At 52.0% G+C, this 22,010-nt stretch overlaps 1 protein-coding gene across 8 annotated transcripts in view; it reads left to right on the forward strand.

The window, feature by feature from the left end:
• The first annotated feature begins 13,424 nt into the window (after nt 1–13,424).
• AGFG1 (ArfGAP with FG repeats 1) overlaps nt 13,425–22,010 on the forward strand; it is a 73,816-nt gene continuing 65,230 nt past the window's right edge. For 7 of the 8 annotated variants that reach the window (XM_055120831.1, XM_055120833.1, XM_055120832.1 and 4 more), the window contains exon 1: nt 13,425–13,696. In XM_055120831.1, coding sequence (XP_054976806.1) covers nt 13,530–13,696 — 167 coding nt within the window. In that variant the 5' untranslated portion in view covers nt 13,425–13,529. The remainder of the gene's footprint in view (nt 13,697–22,010) is intronic. The other variant, XM_055120838.1, reaches the window with a different exon arrangement.

A 22,010-nucleotide genomic window follows, 5' to 3' on the forward strand; every position in this document is an offset into this window, starting at 1 on the left:
GGTCTCCACTTCCTAAGGACACAGGCGCACCCAGACCGCACCCCTGCAGGCAGAGCCGCCTGGACGAACTGGGCGCTATGGTTAGTTGGGAGTGATTTCTCTGTAGAACCGGGGAGAGGGACCTTGTCAGTTACTTAGAAGAAATGAAAGCGAACGCTGATTGGCTGGGGCCCAATGAGGGTTCACGCATCCTTCTGACCACAGTGACTGCAGCCAATCAGCGCGCCCCTCCAGCTCTGGCCTCCCCAGGGCGCCTTGCTGAGCACTGATGGCAGATTCTAGCAAATTTCAGCTTAATTGCAATTGTGGTCATCACTGTTACTCATGCATACCCAGGGAAGAAAGGGGAATTAGGCGGTGTACTAAGAATAACCAGAATTACCATCCCCGTGCTTACAGAGAGCCCAGGTGCTGGAAATGGGCACATTTTTCTCCCTCACTTCTAACCACAGAGGAGTGAATCACTGAGAGGCCCCGGGGCTTGGGCTGGTGACTAATCACCCAGCACTCAGTGATCCTTACAGTAAAAATGGCCAAGGGTGATTGCTGTGAGTCTGGCCCAGGGTGAGTCCGGCCTGCGGATCCTGGCCCAGCCCTGGAGGACTTCATTGCTTCTGTTCGTTGATTTGCTTTTTAGGTCACAACCAGCAGTGCTCAGGCCTGACTCCTGGCTCTGTGCTCAGGGATCACTTCTGGTGGGGCTTGGCGGACCCTAGGGGGTTGTAGGGACCAAACCCGGAGGTAGTGCCCTACCTACGGTGCTCTCTCTCCGTCCTCGCTCTGCGGAACTTTGTGACCTGGCTTTCTGCACAGCTGGGAAGACCCGTCTGCAGGATCGCGATGACCCTGATGAAAGTGGGTGAGCTTCCACCGTGGCAGGGCGGCTGGCATCGGTCACGGTCCCCTCTGATGGGAGGACGTCCTGCAAGCGCGTGCTCTCAGCTAGCCTCGGGGTGCTGTCTCCCCGGGAGAGAGGTGCACACCTCCTGGCATGGCCGCTTCTTCTACGCCGGGGGGGGGGGGTACCCAGCACACAGCACTCAGGGGGCTTCTGAGTCCAAGCAAGGCCCTTTGGACCTGGCTCTGGGACTCAACTCGGAGCTCTGGGTTCTCGGTCTGGGAAATGCCCCCCGCCCGCCACGAGCTGTGGCTGCAGCCGAGTGTGAGGGTGAGAGCAGAGGGCGGCACCGCTGTCCGGGGTGACAGAGACTCTCAGTGCTCCTCCTGGGGCCGAGGAGTAGCCGGGGAGGGGCTGCTGCTCAGCCACACAGCGGGCCGTGACGTCATCCCCCGCCCTCTGCGGAGATGCAGGAGAAGGGGGCAGGGATGTCTTTAGTTTGGGGGATACCACGCCTCTGCACCGGGGGATCGTCATTCCTCAGACCCCGCAGAGGGTGCTGGGACTGAGCCCAGGGCGGGTGCGTGCAAGGCCAGCACCCTACCGTCTGCACTGTCAGCACCCTACCCTCTGTACTATGGCTCCCGCCCAAGGCCGGGGTTTATTGATTTATTGATTTATTACTATTATTTTAATATATATTTTTAATTATTTTATTGAATCACCGTGAGATACAGAGTTACAAAGCTGTTCATGATTGGGTTTCAGTCATGCAGTGTTCCAACACCCGTCCCTCCACCGGTGTACACTTCCCAGCACCAATGTCCTCCGTTTCCCTCCCACCACCTCCCCACAGCCTGTCTCTATGCTCTATGGCAGGCGCTTTCTCTCTCTCTGTCTCTGTCTCTGTCTCTCTCTGTCTCTCTCTGTCTCTGTCTCTCTGTCTCTGTCTGTCTTGTCTCTCTCTGTCTCTCTGTCTCTGTCTGTCTGTCTCTGTCTCTCTGTCTCTCTCTGTCTCCGTCTGTCTGTCTGTCTGTCTGTCTCTCTGCCCCGCCCCTTTTGGGCATTATGGTTTGCAATACAGGCACTGAGAGGTTATCATGCTTGTTCCTTTCCCTATTTTCAGCACGTGTCATGCCTGCCTAAAGAAGCGCTGGGGGAGGAGGCAGCTGGATCGAGAAGGGGCCACGGTGACAAAGACAGCCAGCGTTGTTTGGTTTTGTTTTTTAAGGCCCCTTTTGCTTTGCTCCAGCTGAGCCCCTGGGAAAGAGGGCAGAGGGTCGGGTGGCTTTCCAGAGCCCCGGGGTTCTCCATGGATCAAGAGAGCAGGTTTCTCTGCCCACAGGGTCTCTCTCTTTCCTCTGGAGCAGAAGGGAAGGCCCCTCTCTCTCCTCAGGCCTGGTGAGAACAAGGTGCCATCGGCAGCGTGAACGGGCCGTTGGGGCGGCGCTCTCCCCGAGCAGACAGGATCTGCTCACTCGGTGCCTTCTCCGGCCCTGGCTGCGTCCTCCAGAGGCACCTGGGCCGCAGACTCCCTGATGTGCCACGACTAAGGGAGAACCCCAATTGCATGCAAGGCCCCGGGCCTGTGATCGCAGACACACCAGGCCACGTTTTCCATGACCTCAGACACACCAGGCCATGTTCTGTGTGATCACAGACACGCCAGGCCATGTTCTCCATGATCTCAGACATACCAGGTCACATCCTATGTGATCCCAGACACACCAGGCCACATTCTCCATGACATTTGACACACCAGGCCACGTTCTCCATGACCTCAGATACACCGGGCCATGTCCCATGTGATCCCAGACACACCAGGTCACGTCCTGTGTGATCTCAGACATGCCAGGCCACATTCCCCACGACCTCAGACACACCAGGCCATGTTCTGTGTGATTGCAGACATGCCAGGTCATGTTCTCCATGATCTCAGACATACCAGGTCACGTCCTATGTGATCTCAGATACATGCCAGGCCACGTTGTCCATGACATTAGACACACCGGGCCATGTCCTGTGTGATCTCAGACATGCCAGGCCACATTCCCCACGACCTCAGACACACCAGGCCATGTTCTGTGTGATTGCAGACATGCCAGGTCATGTTCTCCATGATCTCAGACATACCAGGTCACGTCCTATGTGATCTCAGATACATGCCAGGCCACGTTGTCCATGACATTAGACACACCGGGCCATGTCCTGTGTGATCTTAGACACACCAGGTCACGTCCTGTGTGATCTCAGACACACCAGGTCACGTCCTGTGTGATCTCAGACACGCCAGGCCACATTCCCCATGACCTCAGACACACCAGGCCACTTCCTGTGTGGTCTCAGACATGCCAGGCCACGTTTCCTGTGATGTCTGCCAATTGTAAGGCCCCAGCGTCCCTGCTTGTCCTCCTCCAGACCCGCGCTGCCCACCCGGCCTTGTTCTCTCCTTCCACACCTTCCCCTTTCCCCTCGCGGATTCATTTCCCAGACCACTGAGCACCCCAGCCTGTTTCTATTCACATACCCATTGTCTGTCTTATTCAGTGCTGAACTCTCTGTCTAATACGTAGTTGGTGCTCATAAAGGTTCCCAGAAGGAAGGAGGCAAGGAGCAAACATAGGAAAGAAGGAAGGAAGGAAAGAAGGAAGGAAGGAAGGAAGGAAGGAAGGAAGGAAGGAAGGAAGGAAGGAAGGAAGGAAGGGAAGAAGGAAGGAAGGGAAGAAGGAAGGAAGGAAGGAAGGAAGGAAGGAAGGAAGGAAGGAAGGAAGGAGGAGGGAGGGAAGGAAGGGAAGAAGGAAGGAAGGAAGGAAGGAAGGAAGGAAGGAAGGAAGGAAGGAAGGAAGGAAGGAGGGAGGGAAGGAAGGGAAGAAGGAAGGAAGGAAGGAAGGAAGGAAGGAAGGAGGGAAGGAAGGAAAGAAGGAAGGAAGGAAGGAAGGAAGGAAGGAAGGAAGGAAGGAAGGAAGGAAGGAAGGAAGGAGGGAAGGAAGGAAGGAAGGAAGGAAGGAAGGAAAGAAGGAAGGAGGGAAGGAAGGAAGGAGAGAAGGAAGGAAGGAAGGAAGGAAGGAAGGAAGGGAAGAAGGAAGGAAGGAAGGAAGGAGGGAAGGAAGGAAAGAAGGAAGGAAGGAAGGAAGGAGGGAAGGAAGGAAAGAAGGAAGGAGGGAAGGAAGGAAGGAGGGAAGGAAGGAAGGAAGGAAGGAAGGAAGGAAGGAAGGAAGGAAGGAAGGAAGGAAGGGAAGAAGTAAGGAAGGAAGGAAGGAAGGAGGGAAGGAAGGAGGGAAGGAAGGAAGGAAGGAAGGAAGGAAGGAAGGAAGGAAGGGAAGAAGGAAGGAAGGAAGGAAGGAGGGAAGGAAGGAGGGAAGGAAGGAGGGAAGGAAGGGAAGGAGGGAGGGAGGAAGGGAAAGAAGGAAGGAAAGAAGGAAGGAAAGAAGGAAAAAGGAAGGATGGAAGAAAAAATGGAAGGAAGGAGAAAGGAAGGAAGGGAGGGAGGGTAAGATGGAGGGAGGAATGGAGGGCAGGAGGGAGGGAGGGAGAGAAGGATGATAGCCGGCAGCCACTGCTGGTTTCCCTCTAGAGTCCGGGAAGTACCGTGCTGATAAATGAGTAACCAGAGCTGCATTTGTGCTGAGGCTCCCGGGAAGCTGGGGCTTGGCTCAGCCAACACAGGGTCAACCTAGGTCAGCCAACAGGTTCACTTGTGACCTGTCCAACGAGGGCCACAGGAGGGGAGTGGCCTGACCCAGCAGCCACGGATCAGCTGGCAAGATAAAGTTTAGAAAGAGTAACGTGCCGTGAGCACTGAGGGGAGAGCAGGGTTTGGACGCATGGCCGGGGGCCAGGCTCTTCACCTCCCCTGGGGCCTGAGGGCCAGGAACCTGCCTGCCAGCGCCCCGCCATTTGTTCTCAGGGCCCTTGGGGCCATTCAGGAGCCAGTGTCTTGCCTCTGTCCTCAGAGGATACCCAGAAACCACCAGGACGTTTCCAGGAAGGCGCCCGCTGCTGTGTCTCTGCAGGGCTTCCCCGCCCCTCTCCCTTCTACCTGACTGCTTCTCGCAGACTAAAGAGAAGCAAGCCAGGAGATGTGGGAAATAATCAAACCACAGCAAAGAAAGGTGCTGTCCAAAGAAGCCAGGCGTGAGAAAATCAAGCCGAATAATGTTCCACCGGGTGCTGGGTGCTGGACTCAGTTGGAAACTGTTTCCACCCTGGGGGGGTGGAGGATTTAGGGTTGGGTGAGGGGAGGGAGTTAATCAGGCACCAGCATTATTTTCTTTTTGCATGACTTAAACGGGCAATAAAAATGAGCTTTGGCTCTGGGGTATGAGCTGGAAAAAAAAAAAAAGCCTCCGAGTGGGAGGGAAGAATGCTAATAAAAAGGGGAAACCCGCGGTTTCCGGGTTCCTTTCTACCTTCTGGAATGCTCCCTGCTGTTGGAGGCGGGGGGGGGGGGGGGGGGAGTGGAGGGGGGGCTTTGGCATGATCCAAGTCAACCTGGCACGTGGGGAGCTGAAGGGGAGGAATCTCGGAGGCCAGAGCTCGAGGGTGGAGGGGTACCCCGCACTCCAGGTCACGTGCTTCGAAAGGGGTGCTGAGCGCGCGGTGCTAGGCACACAGTCTCCAGAGTCTGGGGGTGTGAGGAGTGGAAGGGGCGGGCTGGCTGGGGGGGGGGGGCCCTGACTTACATTTCTTTGTGGCTCCTGGTCCTTGGAATAGTCAGGGCTGCCCAGCAGGGCCACGGAGCCCCAGCATGTTTCAAAGCAATTATTCTTTAAAAAATGTTTTATCTAAGTAATTAATTGATTTATTTTTAATTGCCTTGAGATAACCCATTGCAAAGCTGCGCGTGATTGGGTTTCAGTCATGAGTGCTCCAACACCCGCCCCTCCACCAGTGCACCAGGGCCCCCAGTTCCCTCCCACCCCCCAACCCCACTCCCCCGTCTCCACCCACCCCAGCCTGCCTCTATGGCAGGCACTGCCCCCCTCTGCCCCCTCTCTTTCTCTCCCTCTCTCCCTCCCTCTCTCTCTCCTCACCCTCTGTCTCTCTGTGTCTCTCTATATCTGTCTCTGTCTCAGTCTGTCTCTGTGTCTCTCCCTCTCTCTCTCTCTCTCTCTCTCTCTCTCTCTCTCTCTGTCTCTCTATATCTGTCTCTGTCTCTGTCTCTCTGTCTCTGTCTCTGCTGGAATCTACCAACCACAAGTGTGGGGGGGGGGTCTGTAAGCTAGCGAAGGGAGCAGTATGACAATACTAGTCGGAAATGACACTGGATAAGATGATGCCTCTTAAGTGAGCCTCTCGGGGTCCAGCTAGGGCAGGTGCGTCTGTGCTATTCCCAAGGCCCATAATAACCCAGGGCTTAAGCCCAGGATGAATTTAGGGTGTGTGTGTGGAAGGGGGTGGCCAGCCGGGGCCAAGCCCTACGTGTGTGCTCCCTTTAACTTCTTTATTGGGTCAGCGCCCGGGCACCCCACCCCCACCCCCGACACTGAGGGGGTCTCAAAGCACCCGCCAAGAGGGGGGAGTCTGAGGTCCTTGGTGAACAGGGGACGGGAGCGGGGAAGTCCCCTCTGGGGGCCGGCTGGGAGCTGTCCAGACGCAGGGGACCTTCTCTCGTGCAGGGGCCGTGTCCGGGGCGGCGCCCCAGGCGTGCAGGGTGCGGCAGCCCCGATGAGTTGGCAGCTTCCTCGCCTGCCCCCTGCGGCCTCTGCCAACACCCGGGTGTACGCAGGACTTTCCCGGAGTCACCCCGCGATAAGGCGGGCGGGCGTTCGGGCTTTCCCGCTCACTGCCCGGGCGGCCCGATCTCAACACCAGCCAGGTCCTGAACGAAGCTCTTTTGCTTTCCCAGAGCTGGAGCCACTCTGGGGGCCCCCGAGAGCAGAGACCACAAGGAGCAGGATGCAGGACCCTCCGCAAAGGAGGTGGGAGGAGTTTCTTTGCCCCCACGCAAGGCGGCGTCTGTTATTCATTCAACCAACATTGACAACCTTTGGCGTGCCCAGGGCTCGGTGGACGTGGCGGGGGGAGGAGGGGAAGCAGTGAGTTAGTGCAGACTTGTCCTCTTCAGTGTCATGGGGGAAGGGTAGGGACCAGAACTATTTTCCCCCAAACCATAAATAACCACACAGCCAGCAAGGACTCTCAAGTTGAGGTGCTGTGAGCACCTATTTTGGAATCTAATTTGGATTAGCAGGACGGAAAAGGATCTCTGAACAGATTGTGGCTGCGTTTGAGGGATGAGAAGGGAAGGGGGAGATGGCAGACTTCTCAGGAAGCAATGGGGGAGGTGCAAAGGTCCTGTGGTGGCAGAGAAAGAATTTATCATACAGGGAAGGAAAAAGCAGACTGGAGCAGTGTGGTGGACGCTGAGGTGCCGCCAGGGCACCAGTGCACAGAGGGCAGCAAGGGTGGGGTGGGGGAGCAGCCACAGGGTCTCCAGGGAGGAGGCAGCTCACGCAAGGCTTCTGGACTTCCTCTGACCTCTCTCATCCCAGATCAAAGGGGAGTCACCAGAAGCTTCCAGCAGGGTAAGGAGGTTGGAAGTGCTGGAATCAATGTGGCATTTTCTTTGACTTTGTTGCTTTTTGGGTCACACCTGGCCATGCTCAGGGCTTCCTCCTGGCAGGGGGATGCCGGGGATCAAACCTAGGTCGGCTGCATGCAAGGCAAATGCCTTCCTGCTGTACTATCGCTCTGGCCCCCCCGAGTTGGCATTTTCAAGATCACTCTTGCTCTGCCGCCGCCCTGCTCACAGCTCTGTGGGGAATTTGCGCTCAGCAGGGTCTGAGAGGTCTGAGTCCAGTGACTGGATGCAGACGCTGCCCGTTGTCCCCCCCACCCCCACCATCTGGATTGGAATCTCACCCAGCTGCATGCTTCATTTCCAGCCTGGCCCTGGCAACGCCAGCCGTTCCGAGTCTTGGTTTCCTCACCTGTAAAGTGGGGTAATAATACCTCCTTCGGCATTGTTATGAGCCTTAGGGAGAGCCCCGTAAAAGCACAGCTTCGCTTGGCTCCGGGTAAATTCTCTTAAAGGATGTGAAGTCGTAGAAACCTACGTGGCTTTTGCATGTGGTCCCCCAGAGCCCCCACTGGGCAAGGCTTAAGGACTTTGTATCCCGCTGGGAGAAATCGCCTGAACTTCAGTTTCCTGAGATCCTTCAGATCCCGAGCCTGAAAGAGCCTCCTGATTCTTTCAACTGACAACAACTTAACAGCGGAAACAACCACTCATTAAACTGCTTCTGTCAGGTGCCGCCGCCCGTGCCTTCTGATTTTGGAATTTATCAGATTATAGGCCGTGGAGTGACAAGCAGACAAACTCCGCCACGACCAGTGAGTGTCGCACATATAGACACCAATTGGCCAGCACTGTCTGAGCTGCAAGGACACTGGCGGGGATGACTAAGGGACAGGCGGCGTCTCAGCTGCAGTCAGAGCGTACAGGGAGGGAAGTCTCGGTCCAGGACTGGCCGTCACACCATCGCAGTGTCCTACCACCTGGGACAGCCCAGGGGCCCCGCCCGGGAAGTGCCATCCCCGTGGACCTTAAGTCCAAAGATCTTGTCCAAAAGACTCAAGAATTTAACTTTCGGAGACTCCACTGGCCAATAATGAGTCAGTGTGAGTGCTCAGGCTGTGAAATAGAGCAAGCCTGTCAAAATCCTTGAGTTTATAGTGACACTGAAAATCTATTAAGTACCGTGGCCAGGTGATGGGAAACCAATATTATACATATATATATATATACATATATATGGTATTTTTTTAGTCACACCTGGCAATGATCAGGGGTTACTCCTGACTCTGCACTCAGGAATTACTCCTGGCGGTGCTCGGGGCGGGGGGGCATATGGGATGCTGGGAATCGAACCCGGGTTGGCCGCGTACAAGGCAAACGCCCTACCCGCTGTACTATCACTCCAGCCCCACCAATATAATATTTTGAAGGGTTGTGTGTGAATCAAGGAAACTAGGCATCCCATCTCTCTGCCGTGAACTTCACCAAATAGTTATGAAAAAAAATATCCCCATTTTTCTTCACAGAAAGATTTCAGGACTGGAGACATTTTAGGACTGGAGTTTAGGGGTCAGGGCACGTGCCTGACCCAGATTCAAATCCCCACTAACACACGGCTTGGCATAGTCTTGGAAGTCCCTGAGCACCATTGGTATGGGCCTGGTGGTCCCTGGGCCATATCAGAACTGCCACATTTTGGGCCCTAGTACTGAGTATCACCAGGTGTAACCCTGGGACCTTTGAGCACTGTCTGGTAGGCCCTCTTCCCCCCCCCCCCCAAAAAAAAAACCCCTCCTGTACACTGCAGGTAGTAAATGGAGAAGGGATGACAGTGTTGGAATAGCATGGAAATCGCCACTGTCTAACACTACAGTGACCCCCCAGTGGGTACCTCAATTGAAATGCGTGCAGGCACCATGCACCTCTCAAACACCCTGCCCTTAGAAGAGTGAGATCTACGGTGAGCACTGCAGCTGAGCACGTGTGTGACTCCTGGTCATTGGGACAAAGCCAAGGGAGAGGTAGGAAGAAAACGATCATCGAGGCCTTATAATCCTTAGTGAGTTCGAGAACCAAGACATCAATGTCAATGTCTTCACGGTATAAAAACATGGGATCCCATTCCTTTTCATGGCACGCTCCACAAATAAAATTTTGCCTCAAACCCTTGAACTCACAAGTAAACTAGCTGCAACTAACACTTTTGTTGTTGCTTGTTGTTGTTTTGGGGCCATATGCAGAGGTGCTCAGGGTTTATTTCTGGCTTTATGCTCAAGAGTCACTCTCGATGGAGCCCTGGGACCAGATGGGTCGCCGAAGACTTAATCCAGTTCGGGTACAAGCAAGGCCAGTACCTTTCCCACTGTAGTAGTTCTCTGGCCCTCAGCAACTACCAATTTTTTGTTTTTATTTCTAGTTTATATGTGGTTCAATTTTTATTCATTTATTTTTTTACCGATGCCTAGTTTACTCCTCCCTCCCCCTTTTTTATTGAGTCATTATGAGATACAGAGTTAAAAAGTTGCTCCGGATTGGGTTTCAGTCACACAGTGTTCCAACACCCATCCACCAGTGCACATTTCCCACCACCAGTGTCCCCAGGTTCCCTCCTGCCACACCCCCTCACCTCCAGCTTGCCTCCATGACAGGCACTTTTCTTCTCTCTCTGTCTCTGTCTCCCTCCATCTCTCTCTGTCTCTGTCTCTCTCTCTCTCTCCACCTTTTGGGCTTTATGGTTTGTTCTTTTTTTTTTTTTTTTTTTTTTTTTTTGCTTTTTGGGTTACACCCAGCGATGCTCAGGGGTTACTCCAGGCTTTGCACTCAGGAATTGCTCCTGGCAGTGCTTGGGGGACCATATGGGATGCCGGGGACTGAACTCGGGTCGGCCGCATGCAAGGTAAATGCCCTATCCGCTGTGCTATCGCTCCGGCCCTTATGGTTTGTTCTTTTACCTACTGGTCCTTTCTCTATCCTGACTGCCACCATCTCCCCCAGCACTGGTCAACTACCAAATTTCAATCAACAGAGAAGACAAAGGAAAATGTTAACTGACAGAGACAGTGTGAAATGACATAACTAAGGTCCGATAAGAAACGAATTGTAAGGAAAATTACAAAAGAGAAGAAGGCCAAATGCCTAGATTTCCGGAATTCGTATAAAGACACCTTACCCTACTGAGTAGGGATTCCAACAGCCACCACAATCCTTTTTTAACCCTTGAGGAGCTATTTGCCAACTTGAACACTGGAAGTATCTTAGACGATTTTAAGGAATCATCTTTTAGAAGATTTCGGAGTGCTATAGTGGTCTATAGTCAAGCTATTTTCTCACAATACACACTAAAACTTACATGCAGGGAAGTGGCGAGCTGGTAGTGAGGATTTGCTTCAAATCATGAGACAAGGAGGGAGAGAGAGAGAGAGAGAGAGAGAGAGAGAGAGAGAGAGAGAGAGAGAGAGAGAGAGAGAGAGCGCACTTTGATTTAGGGTCAGCTGGGATTAGGTGAGATTGTTGCAGGTGGACTATGTACAATAGAATATGTTTAAAAATCAGGGCCCAGAGAGATAAGGCAGTGGGAGAAGAGCTTGCCTCTCATGTGGCCGACCTGGGTTTGATCCCTGGCATCCCATATGATTCCCTGAGCCTGCCAGGAGTGATCCCTGAGTGCAGAGCCAGGCATAAGTCCTGAGCACCGCTGGGTATGCTGCCTCCCCTCCCCATCCTCCCATCAAGTCAAAAAATAGGAACTATCCTAGCGCTGGACCAAACCTTGGGTTGACTATGTTTAAGAAAAGCATCCGGGGCTAGAGCGATAGCACAGCAGATAGGGCATTTGCCTTACACGTGGCCGACCCAGGTTTGATTCCCAGCATCCCATATGGTCCCCTGAGCACCGCCAGGAGTAATTCCTGAGTGCAGAGCCAGGAGTGACCCCTGTGCATCGCCGGGTGTGACACAAAAAGAAAACAAAAAGTTTTTTTTTTTTTTTTAAAGAAAAGCATCCTACCCACTGTACTATTTCTCCTGGCCCCTATCAACCTCCTTCTCTTTTTTCTTTCTTGTTTTCGGGACACACCTGACAAAATGCTCATGGTGTCACTCCCCTTTTACTATTAAATATAAATTATAATTAATAGCGTTCTATTTGGACTGAAGCAATAGTACAGTGGGTAGGGCATTTGCTTTGCACACGGTTGACCCGGGTTTGATTCCTTCTTCCCTCTTGGAGAGCCCGGCAAGCTACCGAGAGTATTCTGCCCATGTGGCAGAGCGTGGCAAGCTCCCCATGGCGTATTCGATATGCCAAAAAACAGTAACAACAAGTCTCACAATGGAGACGTTACTGGTGCCCGCTCGAGTAAATCGATGAACACCGGGATGACAGGGCTACAGTGCAACAGCGTTCTATTAGTCTCAAGTTTTCTCGATTGTTTCCTTTGGTTCCACACATGCGAAGCTGATCTTGTTAGCTGGTTCCCTTGGATTCTAGTCACCTGCTTTCTCATCCCCCAGCTGACAGAAGATTTTTACCCTGCTGGGACTCCCCAGCAAATGGGGGTCAGGAATGACTTCTGACAATCCAGCAGCTGGCTGTGGATGCTTGAGCGGTTGAGAGATAGAGACCCGGGTCTGGCAGTGGGGGTCGGAATCCCAGCACTCACTCTTGCCAGGACAAGATGACGTCATCCCCCACACCCTCCCGTCCACCTGCAGCTGAACTTTCAGATTTGTAAAAGGGGAAGGAAAGATCCACTGATGTTGAAGGGTCTTTGTGAAGATGAAGGGAGACAGTCAAAGCACTCTTCCCACAGGAAGGGAGCACGCGCCGCCAGCCATGGGACAGAGGCCAGAACAGCGCATGGATGGAGCCCAGGCCAGGCTGCTGTGGGGAGGGGAAAGGGAGAGGGCAGAGAGCACAGCGCAAACAGCACCCAAGAAGCAGGATCTCGGAGATCTGGACCCGAGGACCTTGGGACACCGACCTGCAGAGGGATTTTCCAGGAGGGTGGGCTGGCCGCAACTACCGAGCAGCCGGGCTGGAGAAGGACACGGTCCTTTATCAAGAGGGGAAGCCTGGCTATGCACACAAGGTCCCGGTGCCCATCCAAACTCAGCCCCTCGCCTCCATCCTCCTCTACCCCTTCGCCACATCTAGTAACGTGTTTGGTGTGTGTGTGGGGGTTAGGTAGGGGAGTTTCCAGGAGCCTGTGAGGGTGTTGTTCACCAAGGCTGGTGGAGAGAGGCAACGCTCAGCATCCTCTATGGACCCCCCCCACTCCTCCCTCCCCCCGCCCCCCGCCCCCCCCCCCACTAGAGAGCTCCAAGTGCCCATAGTGGTTGAGAATCCTTGATAGAGAGAGCGAGGCAGGGGCGAGACCTGACTCAGCAGAGAGAGAGAGACAGAGACAGAAAGAGAGACAGAGACAGAGACAGAGAGACAGAGACAGAGACACTTCGGTGTGTGTGTGGGGGGGCACAGGGAGGCGTCTGGAATTTGGCCGCCCTTTGGAGAGCTCTCATGCAAGCGAGACTCGGCACTCCAGCTCACGCGCTTAGCACACAGTCGCCCCCCACGCTGATTGTCCCATGCTCAGCATCATCATCATCATTATCATCACCAACCAGCAAACTCTGAGACACCGGCGCTCGCTTAGGGCGTCGTGGGAGGGCGGGGGAGGGGGGGAGGAGTTGGGGCGGGGGGAGGAGAGGCCTTAGCCTCCACTCCAATGTTCCCGGGGCGGCCGCAGTGACTCCTCCTGGCCAGCAGAGGGCGCCGGCGCACACTTGGCCTCCGGCCCCCCGGGGCGGGCCTCCTCTTGCCGTCCCCTCGGCCTGTCTTTCCCCCTCCGGAGGAGTCGGGAAGGTGGCGGCGGCGGCGGCGGCGGCGCTGGTCCCTGCGCGCGGCGGTGGCGGTGGCGGCGGCGGCGACGGCGGTGGCGGCGACGGCGGGGTGGTGAGGCCCGCTCGGCGCGCGTCCCGCAGCGTCCGCGCCGCGCCCGGCGCGGTCGGGGCGAGCGGCGGCCGGCAGCGCCCGCGCGCGCGGCGGAGGGCGGCGGCGGCGGCGGCGGCCAGGGCGGCCCGGGCGGCCCGTCCGTGGCGGCGGCGCGGGCCCCCGGCGCGTTGCCGCCCGCCTCCCGGCCCGGGCCGCGTCGGTGTCCGGGCGCCGCGGCCATGGCGGCCAGCGCCAAGCGGAAGCAGGAGGAGAAGCACCTGAAGATGCTGCGCGACATGACGGGGCTGCCGCACAACCGCAAGTGCTTCGACTGCGACCAGCGCGGCCCCACCTACGTGAACATGACGGTCGGCTCCTTCGTGTGCACGTCCTGCTCCGGCTGCCTGTGAGTGCGGCCGGGGGGCGGCGGTTGGGGGGCGCGGGCCGGGGCCGGTCCGGGTCGGGGGGGGGGATGCGCTTCCGCTTTCGCCCTCCGAGGGGGGGGACCCGGCACCGCAGGGGGCGGGGGGAGTGTGGGCGGATTTGGGGAGGGGTCCCTGGGGGAGGGTCGAGCCTCTTGGGGTGCCCCCGCGCCCCCTCGCGTGCCCCCGCCGCTCCCGGCCGGGCTGGGTGGGCCGCCGTGCGGGTCCTTTGTGTGCCCGACCACCCTCCGCCCCCGCCACCACCCCCAGCGAGGCACCTGTGGGCCGGTGGGGAGCGCGGGGGGGCCCCCCGGGAGCCCCCCGGGGCGGGGCGGGCAGGGCGGGGGAGCGCTCCGAGGGAGCGGGCTGGGGGACCGCCCGCCCCACCCCGCCCCACCCCGCCCCGGCCCGGCCCGGCTGCGCGGGCGGACGGTCGCCGGGTGCGGAGCCGCCGCGGGAGGCGCGTCTGGGGGGGGGGCGGAGAGGGGGCATCCCCTGGGAAAAGTTGGAGAGGTGGTAACGGGAGGGGGCGGGGGAGGAGGCGGAGCAGCCGGCGGGGAGGTTTGAGGGTTAAAAGAAATGAAAGGGAAGAAGAAAAAACGGTTTCGAAGGTGCAGAGAGGGAGAGAGACCAGGAGGCCCCGCGCGGGGCTGGGGGCGAGGGTTGGGACAGACACAGGACACGGGCGGGCGCAGGCCAGGCCCGGGCTGGCTGCTGCATTGTGACCCTCACCGGCTCTGTGTGTGTGTCTGTGTTTGTGTGTGTGCGTGCGCGTGTATGTGCATATGTGTGTCTGTGTGTGTGCGTATGAGTGTGTCTGTGTGTCTGTGTGTGTGTTCTCTGCTGCGTTCAGAAGCCTGGTCTGGGGTCTGAGCGGTCCGTGGCCGCCGGGAAGGCTGCCTCGGCGCCTTTGCCCCGTGGCTCGGGAGCTGAGGATGAGTAAAACAACTTATGTAATAAAGTCTCGGGGATTCCGAGTAAGCGATGACCGAGTGATAGTCAGCCCGTGCAAACTTTGCTGTGTCCTAGCGTCTGTTTACGTTCTTGGCGTTGGTACCATTCCTTTAAATACTTTGATATCCCTCCTCCCATCCTTGTCCTACACCTACACACAACACACACACACACACACACACACACACACACACCCTTTGTGAAATTAATACTAAGATGCTTAGTACACGAGGGCATTTATATTTGGGAAAGGCGTGACCGGCAGTGTTGAGCTTGCTCTTTAGATTAGGGGAAAGCATCTATTTTCCTCTTTTGCCTACTAGGTTGTGTGTGAAATACTGGGTATGCTTATTAATACAAAAAAAATTCTCGTTCTCTGTGCTTCCATTTCAGTAGCAGTGGTGCTAAGTAAAGGAGAAACATGTGCATATTCCAGTAGTGTTCTGGGAACGCCCTTCCGCGCAGCCCTGACGTCTGGATTGTGTTGCTTCTGGATTTTAATCTGGGTAGCAGCCTGGGACGTAGACAGTAGTCACCACTGAAGTGCCTTGTCTTCTTCCCAGTTTCTGGGTTTTCGTTTACAAATAAGAGTTAAGCAGTTTAGGTTGGGGGCAACTCGGTTCTAAACTGAAGTTAATAGTCATTTGTTTTTAGTGTAATTGACATTCTGAACGCAGTATGCCTAAAAACACGTCTACTGATCACATTCCAAGACTTTTATTTGAAAACATTGTGAGTTTCTGTGTGACCCTTCCGAAGCATACCAGAGAGATGTGTAAAATCAACAAATGCATAAGACCGAGAACTAGCCACATTTCAGAGCAGTGTGCGGAAAAGGATTCGCAGATTGACAGTTTCATTTGTCTTTGTTTTGGGGCTGTACCCGCTGGTGCTCAGGACTTAGCTCCTGGCTCTGCACTCAGGGATGTGTCCTGCCATGCTTGGGCGACCAGAGATGGATCCCCATACCTGTAGTCAGTCCTCTTCCCTGCAGTGCTCTCTCCGAGGACCTGTGTTTGGCAGGGTTTTAAATGAATTTTAAATTGTGATGGAAGGACTATATCTGGTGGTGATTCCTTTCATTAATATTTATTGCTTACTTGATTTGTCAGTATATTGTGGGAGCACTGATGTTACTTGGGGCCCCCCCCTTTTTTTTCCTTATGGAACTTGTGTTTTAAGTGTGCAGACAGTTAAGATACATTGTAATATTTTCTTGATCTGAATGAGCTGGGAGGAGTAAGTGGGCTGGGTTTCATTGAGGACTTGATACCTGAGCCCAGATCTTTTGCAGACAAGATTCTCTTGGCCTGGTGGATGTAGGTATCATGTAGCTGAAGGGACCTGGGCTTATAAACTAGATCCGAATCTGGTTTTGAATCTGCCTCCACTTAACGAGGTGAGTGGTCTTGAGAATGTGGTTCAGCCTCTGTGACTTTATGCTCGTTACGATGAGGATAAAGTATGCCTTAAAGATTTTGGATCTAGACTTGTGTTCGGTGCTCGAGAGGAGGTAATAGTATCTCACACTATGCCTGGCACCTAATGGCTCCTCCACGGATGACACGCGTTGTTAACACGGGGGAGAGCACATTCTCTCAGTAGGGTGCAGGTTTGGGATGTCGGAAGGCGAGGTATGCTGGTAAAAATCTTGGCAGCTTGAATTTTCTTAGATGTAACTCAAATCTGACTCAAATTGGATAAAAAGCATAAAGAGAATTTGCTTCCTTTTTATTTGAGTAAGACTTTATATAGTCGTTTAATGATGTCCCTTAGAGTTCCCTCATCAGAAAATGCCTGCCTTCGTGTGAATGATTTGTCCAGTGTCTTGCTTTAATGTGTAGGGTTTTTCCAGCTTTCCTACATGTTTGGCAGCTCACTCTGGGCTAGCTTAGGTCATACCTGGAATTAGTGTCCCGGGGCTGGTGGGATATGGTCTGTCTGCATACAGAGACGCCTGTGGAACAACAGGACCCTCAAATAAGAGTTCCCAAGTCAAACCCCAGCCCCTCAAAATGCTCAGAAGGACATATGCGCACCTTTCTTTCTGCGGCACTTGGTCCAATAGCTAAGGTGTGGGATGGACCTTGGTGTCCAGTGGGAGGTCAGTGGATCGTGAAGATGTGCGTATACACAGTGGGTTACTGCGTAGCTGTAAAGAATGATGAAGTAGTGCAGTATGCTCCCACATGGATGGAACTGGATGATAGTCATTTATATGAAGTAAGGCAGAAGACAGGTAAGCGCAGGATGGCTTCACTTACATGTGGTATCTAGAATAACTAGACAAGGGAGTGCAGTGTTTGGGAAGGAGGGTTGCCTAGATCACCTTGGCCCCACCCAGAATACCGGGAGAAGAAGGGCAGAGAAGGAAAGAAAACGGGGGAAGGAGAGACAGACTGGGAGCAGAGGGGAGCAGGGGCCACTGGCATCTGAGGCCGTGGGTGGGGTAAGGAGAGTAGGTGTCGCCACACACCCGACCCACAGAGGCAGCAGCACTGAAAACGAGAGGTCCAGACTGCAACAGATTGAAAAATGTGCCTGTCAAGGTGACAGGCTGGGAATGGGGGTAGGGGGCGAGGGAACCCGGGAGCCCTGGGGACAGGAAGAAGACCGGTGGTGGGATTGGCATTGGAACATCTAAAACCCAACTATGAATAACTTTGGAAACCATGGTGCTTTCATAGCATTAAAAAAACAAAGTTCCCAAGTCAGAAATCTGGGATTCTTGGAAGGAAGGCATGGATGCTGGATCAAATGTCTGCTGCAGAAATAATTCTCGAGACAAAAAGCTTTTGAGGAAAGTGCTTTTTTTTCCTTTGAAAAGCAATTATTTTAGATTTGTTTCTTTTGAAAAAAAAAGGTAAATGAATTTAATACTATGCATCTGGCATTTAGATGATCTGGTAGAATTGAAAATTCGATTTGTGAAGTAAGATTTTTGACACTACCACTAGTCTTGTAATTTAGAGGAGGGTTTCTTAAACTCTCATTTACCATTCCTTTGTCCAAGAAGGAAGAGTGCTGCCAAAAAAATACCTCAGATTCATTGCATTGTTGCTTTGGAGTTAATTTTTGGCAGTTACATGGTCAGAAACCTTTTTTTCTTCAAGCTTCCTGTGCCATGGGGCCCCATCAATATGGGGTTGCAGCCCCCACCAAGCTAGTATGTAGGGATCGGAGAGTACAGTGGGAAGGGCACTTGCCTTGCGTATGACTGACCCGGGTCTGATCCCTGGCACCCCATGTGATCTCTATCCCCCTCCCCCAGCCTGCCAGGAGCAAACCCAGAGTACTGCTGGGTGTGCCTCCCTCCCAAAAAAAGGGAAGCTAGGAAGTAGATGAAGTCATTAAGTCAGTCTGCTGTATGTAGAGTGGCCTGCATCTGTTTCGGCTTATTTGTGGTAAGAGGATAACAGTACAGGAGGTTGTTGTGAGGATCGTAGCTGGTTAGTGTATACACACGTGAAGAGGCACCCTAGCTGCCGTTTGGTACGTCTTAGGAAATACTGATAGGCCTTCACTGGTCCCTGCTGTCAAGAATCCCAGTTTATTTATTTTTTAATTTGATGCCGTGTGATTGACAGCACCACTAATGAAAGGGCTTCTTGCAGCCACACCTTCTGCTGGCGTGCCCACTGCCCTCCGTCCTGGTCTCCGCGTCCCCGCCCAGCCTTCTGCCTCCCTCACCACTCCACCCCCGGTTCTGTTCTTTAAACCCATTCCTAGGTTCTGTTGCCGTTGACATTTGTTTTTCCCTTCCCGTGTTTCTCTACCCACATGTGAGAGGGAACACCTAGCTGGCCTCATGCAGCAGGATAGGCACCAGTTTCATCTATGGCAGCTGAGTGCGTGGTTTTGCTTTTGCTTCTAGTTGAGGACCATCCCATTGTGTAGGTACACACAACAGTTTTTTAAAATCCAGTCATCATTCTTGGGCGTTCAGGCTGTTCCCAGATCTTGGCTATTATAGTGATGCAGTTAACATTTTTTCTTTTTTTTTCTTTCTGGGTCACACCCAGCGATGCTCAGGGGTTATTCCTGGCTCTGCACTCAGGAATTACTCCTGGCAGTGCTTGGGGGACCATATGGGATGCCGGGAACCGAACCCGGGTTGGCCGCATGCAAGGCAAACGCCCTACCCGCTGTGCTATCGCTCCAGCCCCTGCATTTAACATTTTTTTGTAATGCTGTGTTGGGGCCTTTGGGTAGATGGCGAGAAGTGGAATTGCTGGGTCCTGTGGAAGTTTGAATAGACTTAGATTTCGATGTTAAACTGTAGTTGGTGTGAATGGGAGTGTTCTAACATTAGGTTGTCACTTTTCTCATTCTCTTTACTGAAATCCCTGAAATTATTTATCAGTGTGTATCATCGGCCAGCAGTCTAGTGATTATGTTATGCCTTTATGCTAGACAGATTTTAATAGACATTTCAAAGACTAGTTTCAGTTGACATAATTTTGTAGCTTTTCAGGCCCCGCCCCACAGTGCAGGAGCTATTCCTGGCTCCTACTGGAGAGGGGAGTCACTCCTGGCTGTGCTAGGGGGTCGGTCACCTGTGGTGCCGAGATCTAATCTGGGGCTCCCTTCTGTTAAAGCATGCTCTCCAGCCAGCTGAACTGTCTCTTCAGCCACATGTAATTTGTTTTCATGGTGACTCAACGTTGGAATACTCAGTGATACAAAAATTTACCTGATCCTAAAGGATGATTCATAAGGTTTCCAGAGTGGGTTTACATTTAGAAAGTTTTTTTGAGAAACACTTCATTTACACTACTGCTACCTATTTTATGTGGGTAGGATATTGAAAGTTGGTATTTCAGTTGGATAAATGTAGCCGGATAGTAGTTTGTAATTAGCAATATTGTGTGCATTTTTACTTTTGTGATAAATCTTTAAAATTTATTTATGGTGACCTTATGGTGAGAATTAAAACTTTAAAATAAACCAGGACTGATGAAACATTTAGTTTATTTTTATATAATAGTATTACAGTAGATTGTAATCAAATGTTGTTTGGAACTCTTTATAGTACTCAGAGTCAAAAATTGATACAATTGCCAATTTTCAATTTAGTCAGTGAGCAGTGATTTATATTTGCAATTTTTTCCCTTCACTTTTTTTTTTTATGATTCCAGTGTGGTACATTCTCAAGTGAGGATATTAAATTAGTCAGTATGTTTCCAGGGCAATATTTTAAAAAGCAAGTAGTTAGTATAGGTGTAGATGCTGCAGTTGCAAGTAATTTTGAGAGATGTTGGTCTGCTGCAGAGAGAGCTCGAAGGCCTCCCCTGCATTCTGTGTTCCCCTGAGTAACTTTCTAGAAAGTTACTCTTTTCTAGAAGAGTAACTTGCCCTTACCAGTTCAGCTGGGTGTGACCCCCAGACCCAAAATAAGCATTTATTGAAATGAAAATTACCGTCATAGTGGCTAGAGAGATAAACAGTGGGCATGGCCCTTGTCTTGCATGCAACTGACCAGTGCTTGATCTTCAACACCACGTATGGTTTTTCCAGTACCACCGGTAGTGATCCTTGAGCAATGTTGGTTGTGATTCCATGACATAAACTGGGGAGAAAAAGAAGGACAAAAAAAAAAAAAGAAAAATATAGTAACACTGCTTTTGACATTAGTTCAGCTTCCTTGTATGTTAGACATTATACTATTCTAGTAACTGTCATGAGAAAAAGTACCAGTTTCCTCTTAGGATTTGAAGTGGTAAAATTAGCAGAGGTTCTATGCTTTGCGGTGATATCCTCCTTATTTTGGGATCCAAAGCTAGTACAGATACCCCCACTAGTTCTTAAATAGAGTTCCAGTGGGTTATTGTAGATTGGTGATTTAAATGGTAGGTTTTATTTCATTGGATTTTATAGGTAGAAGAGATAGTTTGACTGTGTTGTATAGTTTTGTCATGTTCTGAGGAACTTTGTAACTTTCAACTTTCATTCAGAAACTGCTGTATGTTTTGTGACTGCACAAGGACTCTGATCTGACCATTTTGAGTTTTTTTGAATGTGACATCTGTTCTATCCTGCCTCAATTCTCTTTAATGGTAATGAAAACCCCATTCTGTGGATCCTGGATTGAAAGTGGTTACATTTATTAGTGGTGGTGCAGTGACTTTGTACATAAACATCAACATTAGTGTAACCATTTAACTGAAATAAACAAACAACTGACAAAAATGGCCAATTAAAGCAGTCACAGAAAGCACGTATATGTCCAATGTAATATTTTAATTGCAATGAATTTTTTTTTCTTTTTGGCCCTCACCCAGCAGTGCTAGATTACTTGTAGCTCTGCGCTCAGGAATCACTCCTGATGGTATACAGGAATCACTCCTGATGGCATGGGATGCTGGTGATTGAACCTGGGTTGACTTGGGCATGGTAAATGCTCTGCCTCCTTTTGCTCTACCTCTGTTGCTCTGGCCCCGAATTTCAATTTTTAATTTGCCAAACTTTTTATGTAACATACTTAACTATGACTTTATTGATTAGGTTCTTAATCTTCTTGATATAACTCAGACTTAACATGGTATAATTTATAGAATTTTAAAAAGTTGAAGAAGTGTGAGTGCTGAATAGCTGTAGATCATTTTTGTAAGTGATGGTGTTATTTAAAATTACTGTCCATAGTTAAGTCACTGCTTTATCTAGTGACTTGATTTAGTAGTCTCTAAAATACTTGTTTTTTGATGGAAAGTTTTCACCTGTTGTGAGACTTGTCGTTACTGTTTTTGGCATATCGAACATGCCACGGGTAGCTTGCCAGGCTTTGCCGTGCGGGCGGGATACTCTCGGTAGCTTGCTGGGCTCTCCGAGAGGGATGGAGGAGTCGAATTTGGGTCGGCTGTGTGCAAGGCAAATGCCCTACCGGCTGTGCTACTGCTTGAGCAAATCGATGAGCAGTGGGATGACAGTGATACAATGATAGTTATTATTTTACATAATACTAATTTTTTCATTTGCCATATTCTAAGCCTAGTGCTATACCAAACAATTGGTAGCCTTGAATGTTGATGACATAGCAGGCACTTGCTACAGGTTTTAGGTCGCAAACATAACCAGCAGTTCATGCAGCAAGTACTTAGAAGCATTCTTCTGCGCGAGGTGAGCACCCTCTGCCCAGCGTGCAGGGCGTGGCGATAGCATTTGCACGGACCTTGGTACAAAGGTGTCATTTTCATATCAGGTTTGTCTTCTTTCTCTCCATTTGTCTGTGGCTTTTAGTGCATTGTGATGATAAAGACTTTGACCTTTAATCAGTTTCAAAATAGTAGTTGTGCAATTTATCTAGATTAAATTTATATTAAACTTTCACATGTTACCCGTGAGTTA

The sequence above is a fragment of the Sorex araneus genome, chromosome X, assembly GCF_027595985.1.
Source record: "Sorex araneus isolate mSorAra2 chromosome X, mSorAra2.pri, whole genome shotgun sequence".
Classification (NCBI taxonomy): domain Eukaryota; kingdom Metazoa; phylum Chordata; class Mammalia; order Eulipotyphla; family Soricidae; genus Sorex; species Sorex araneus.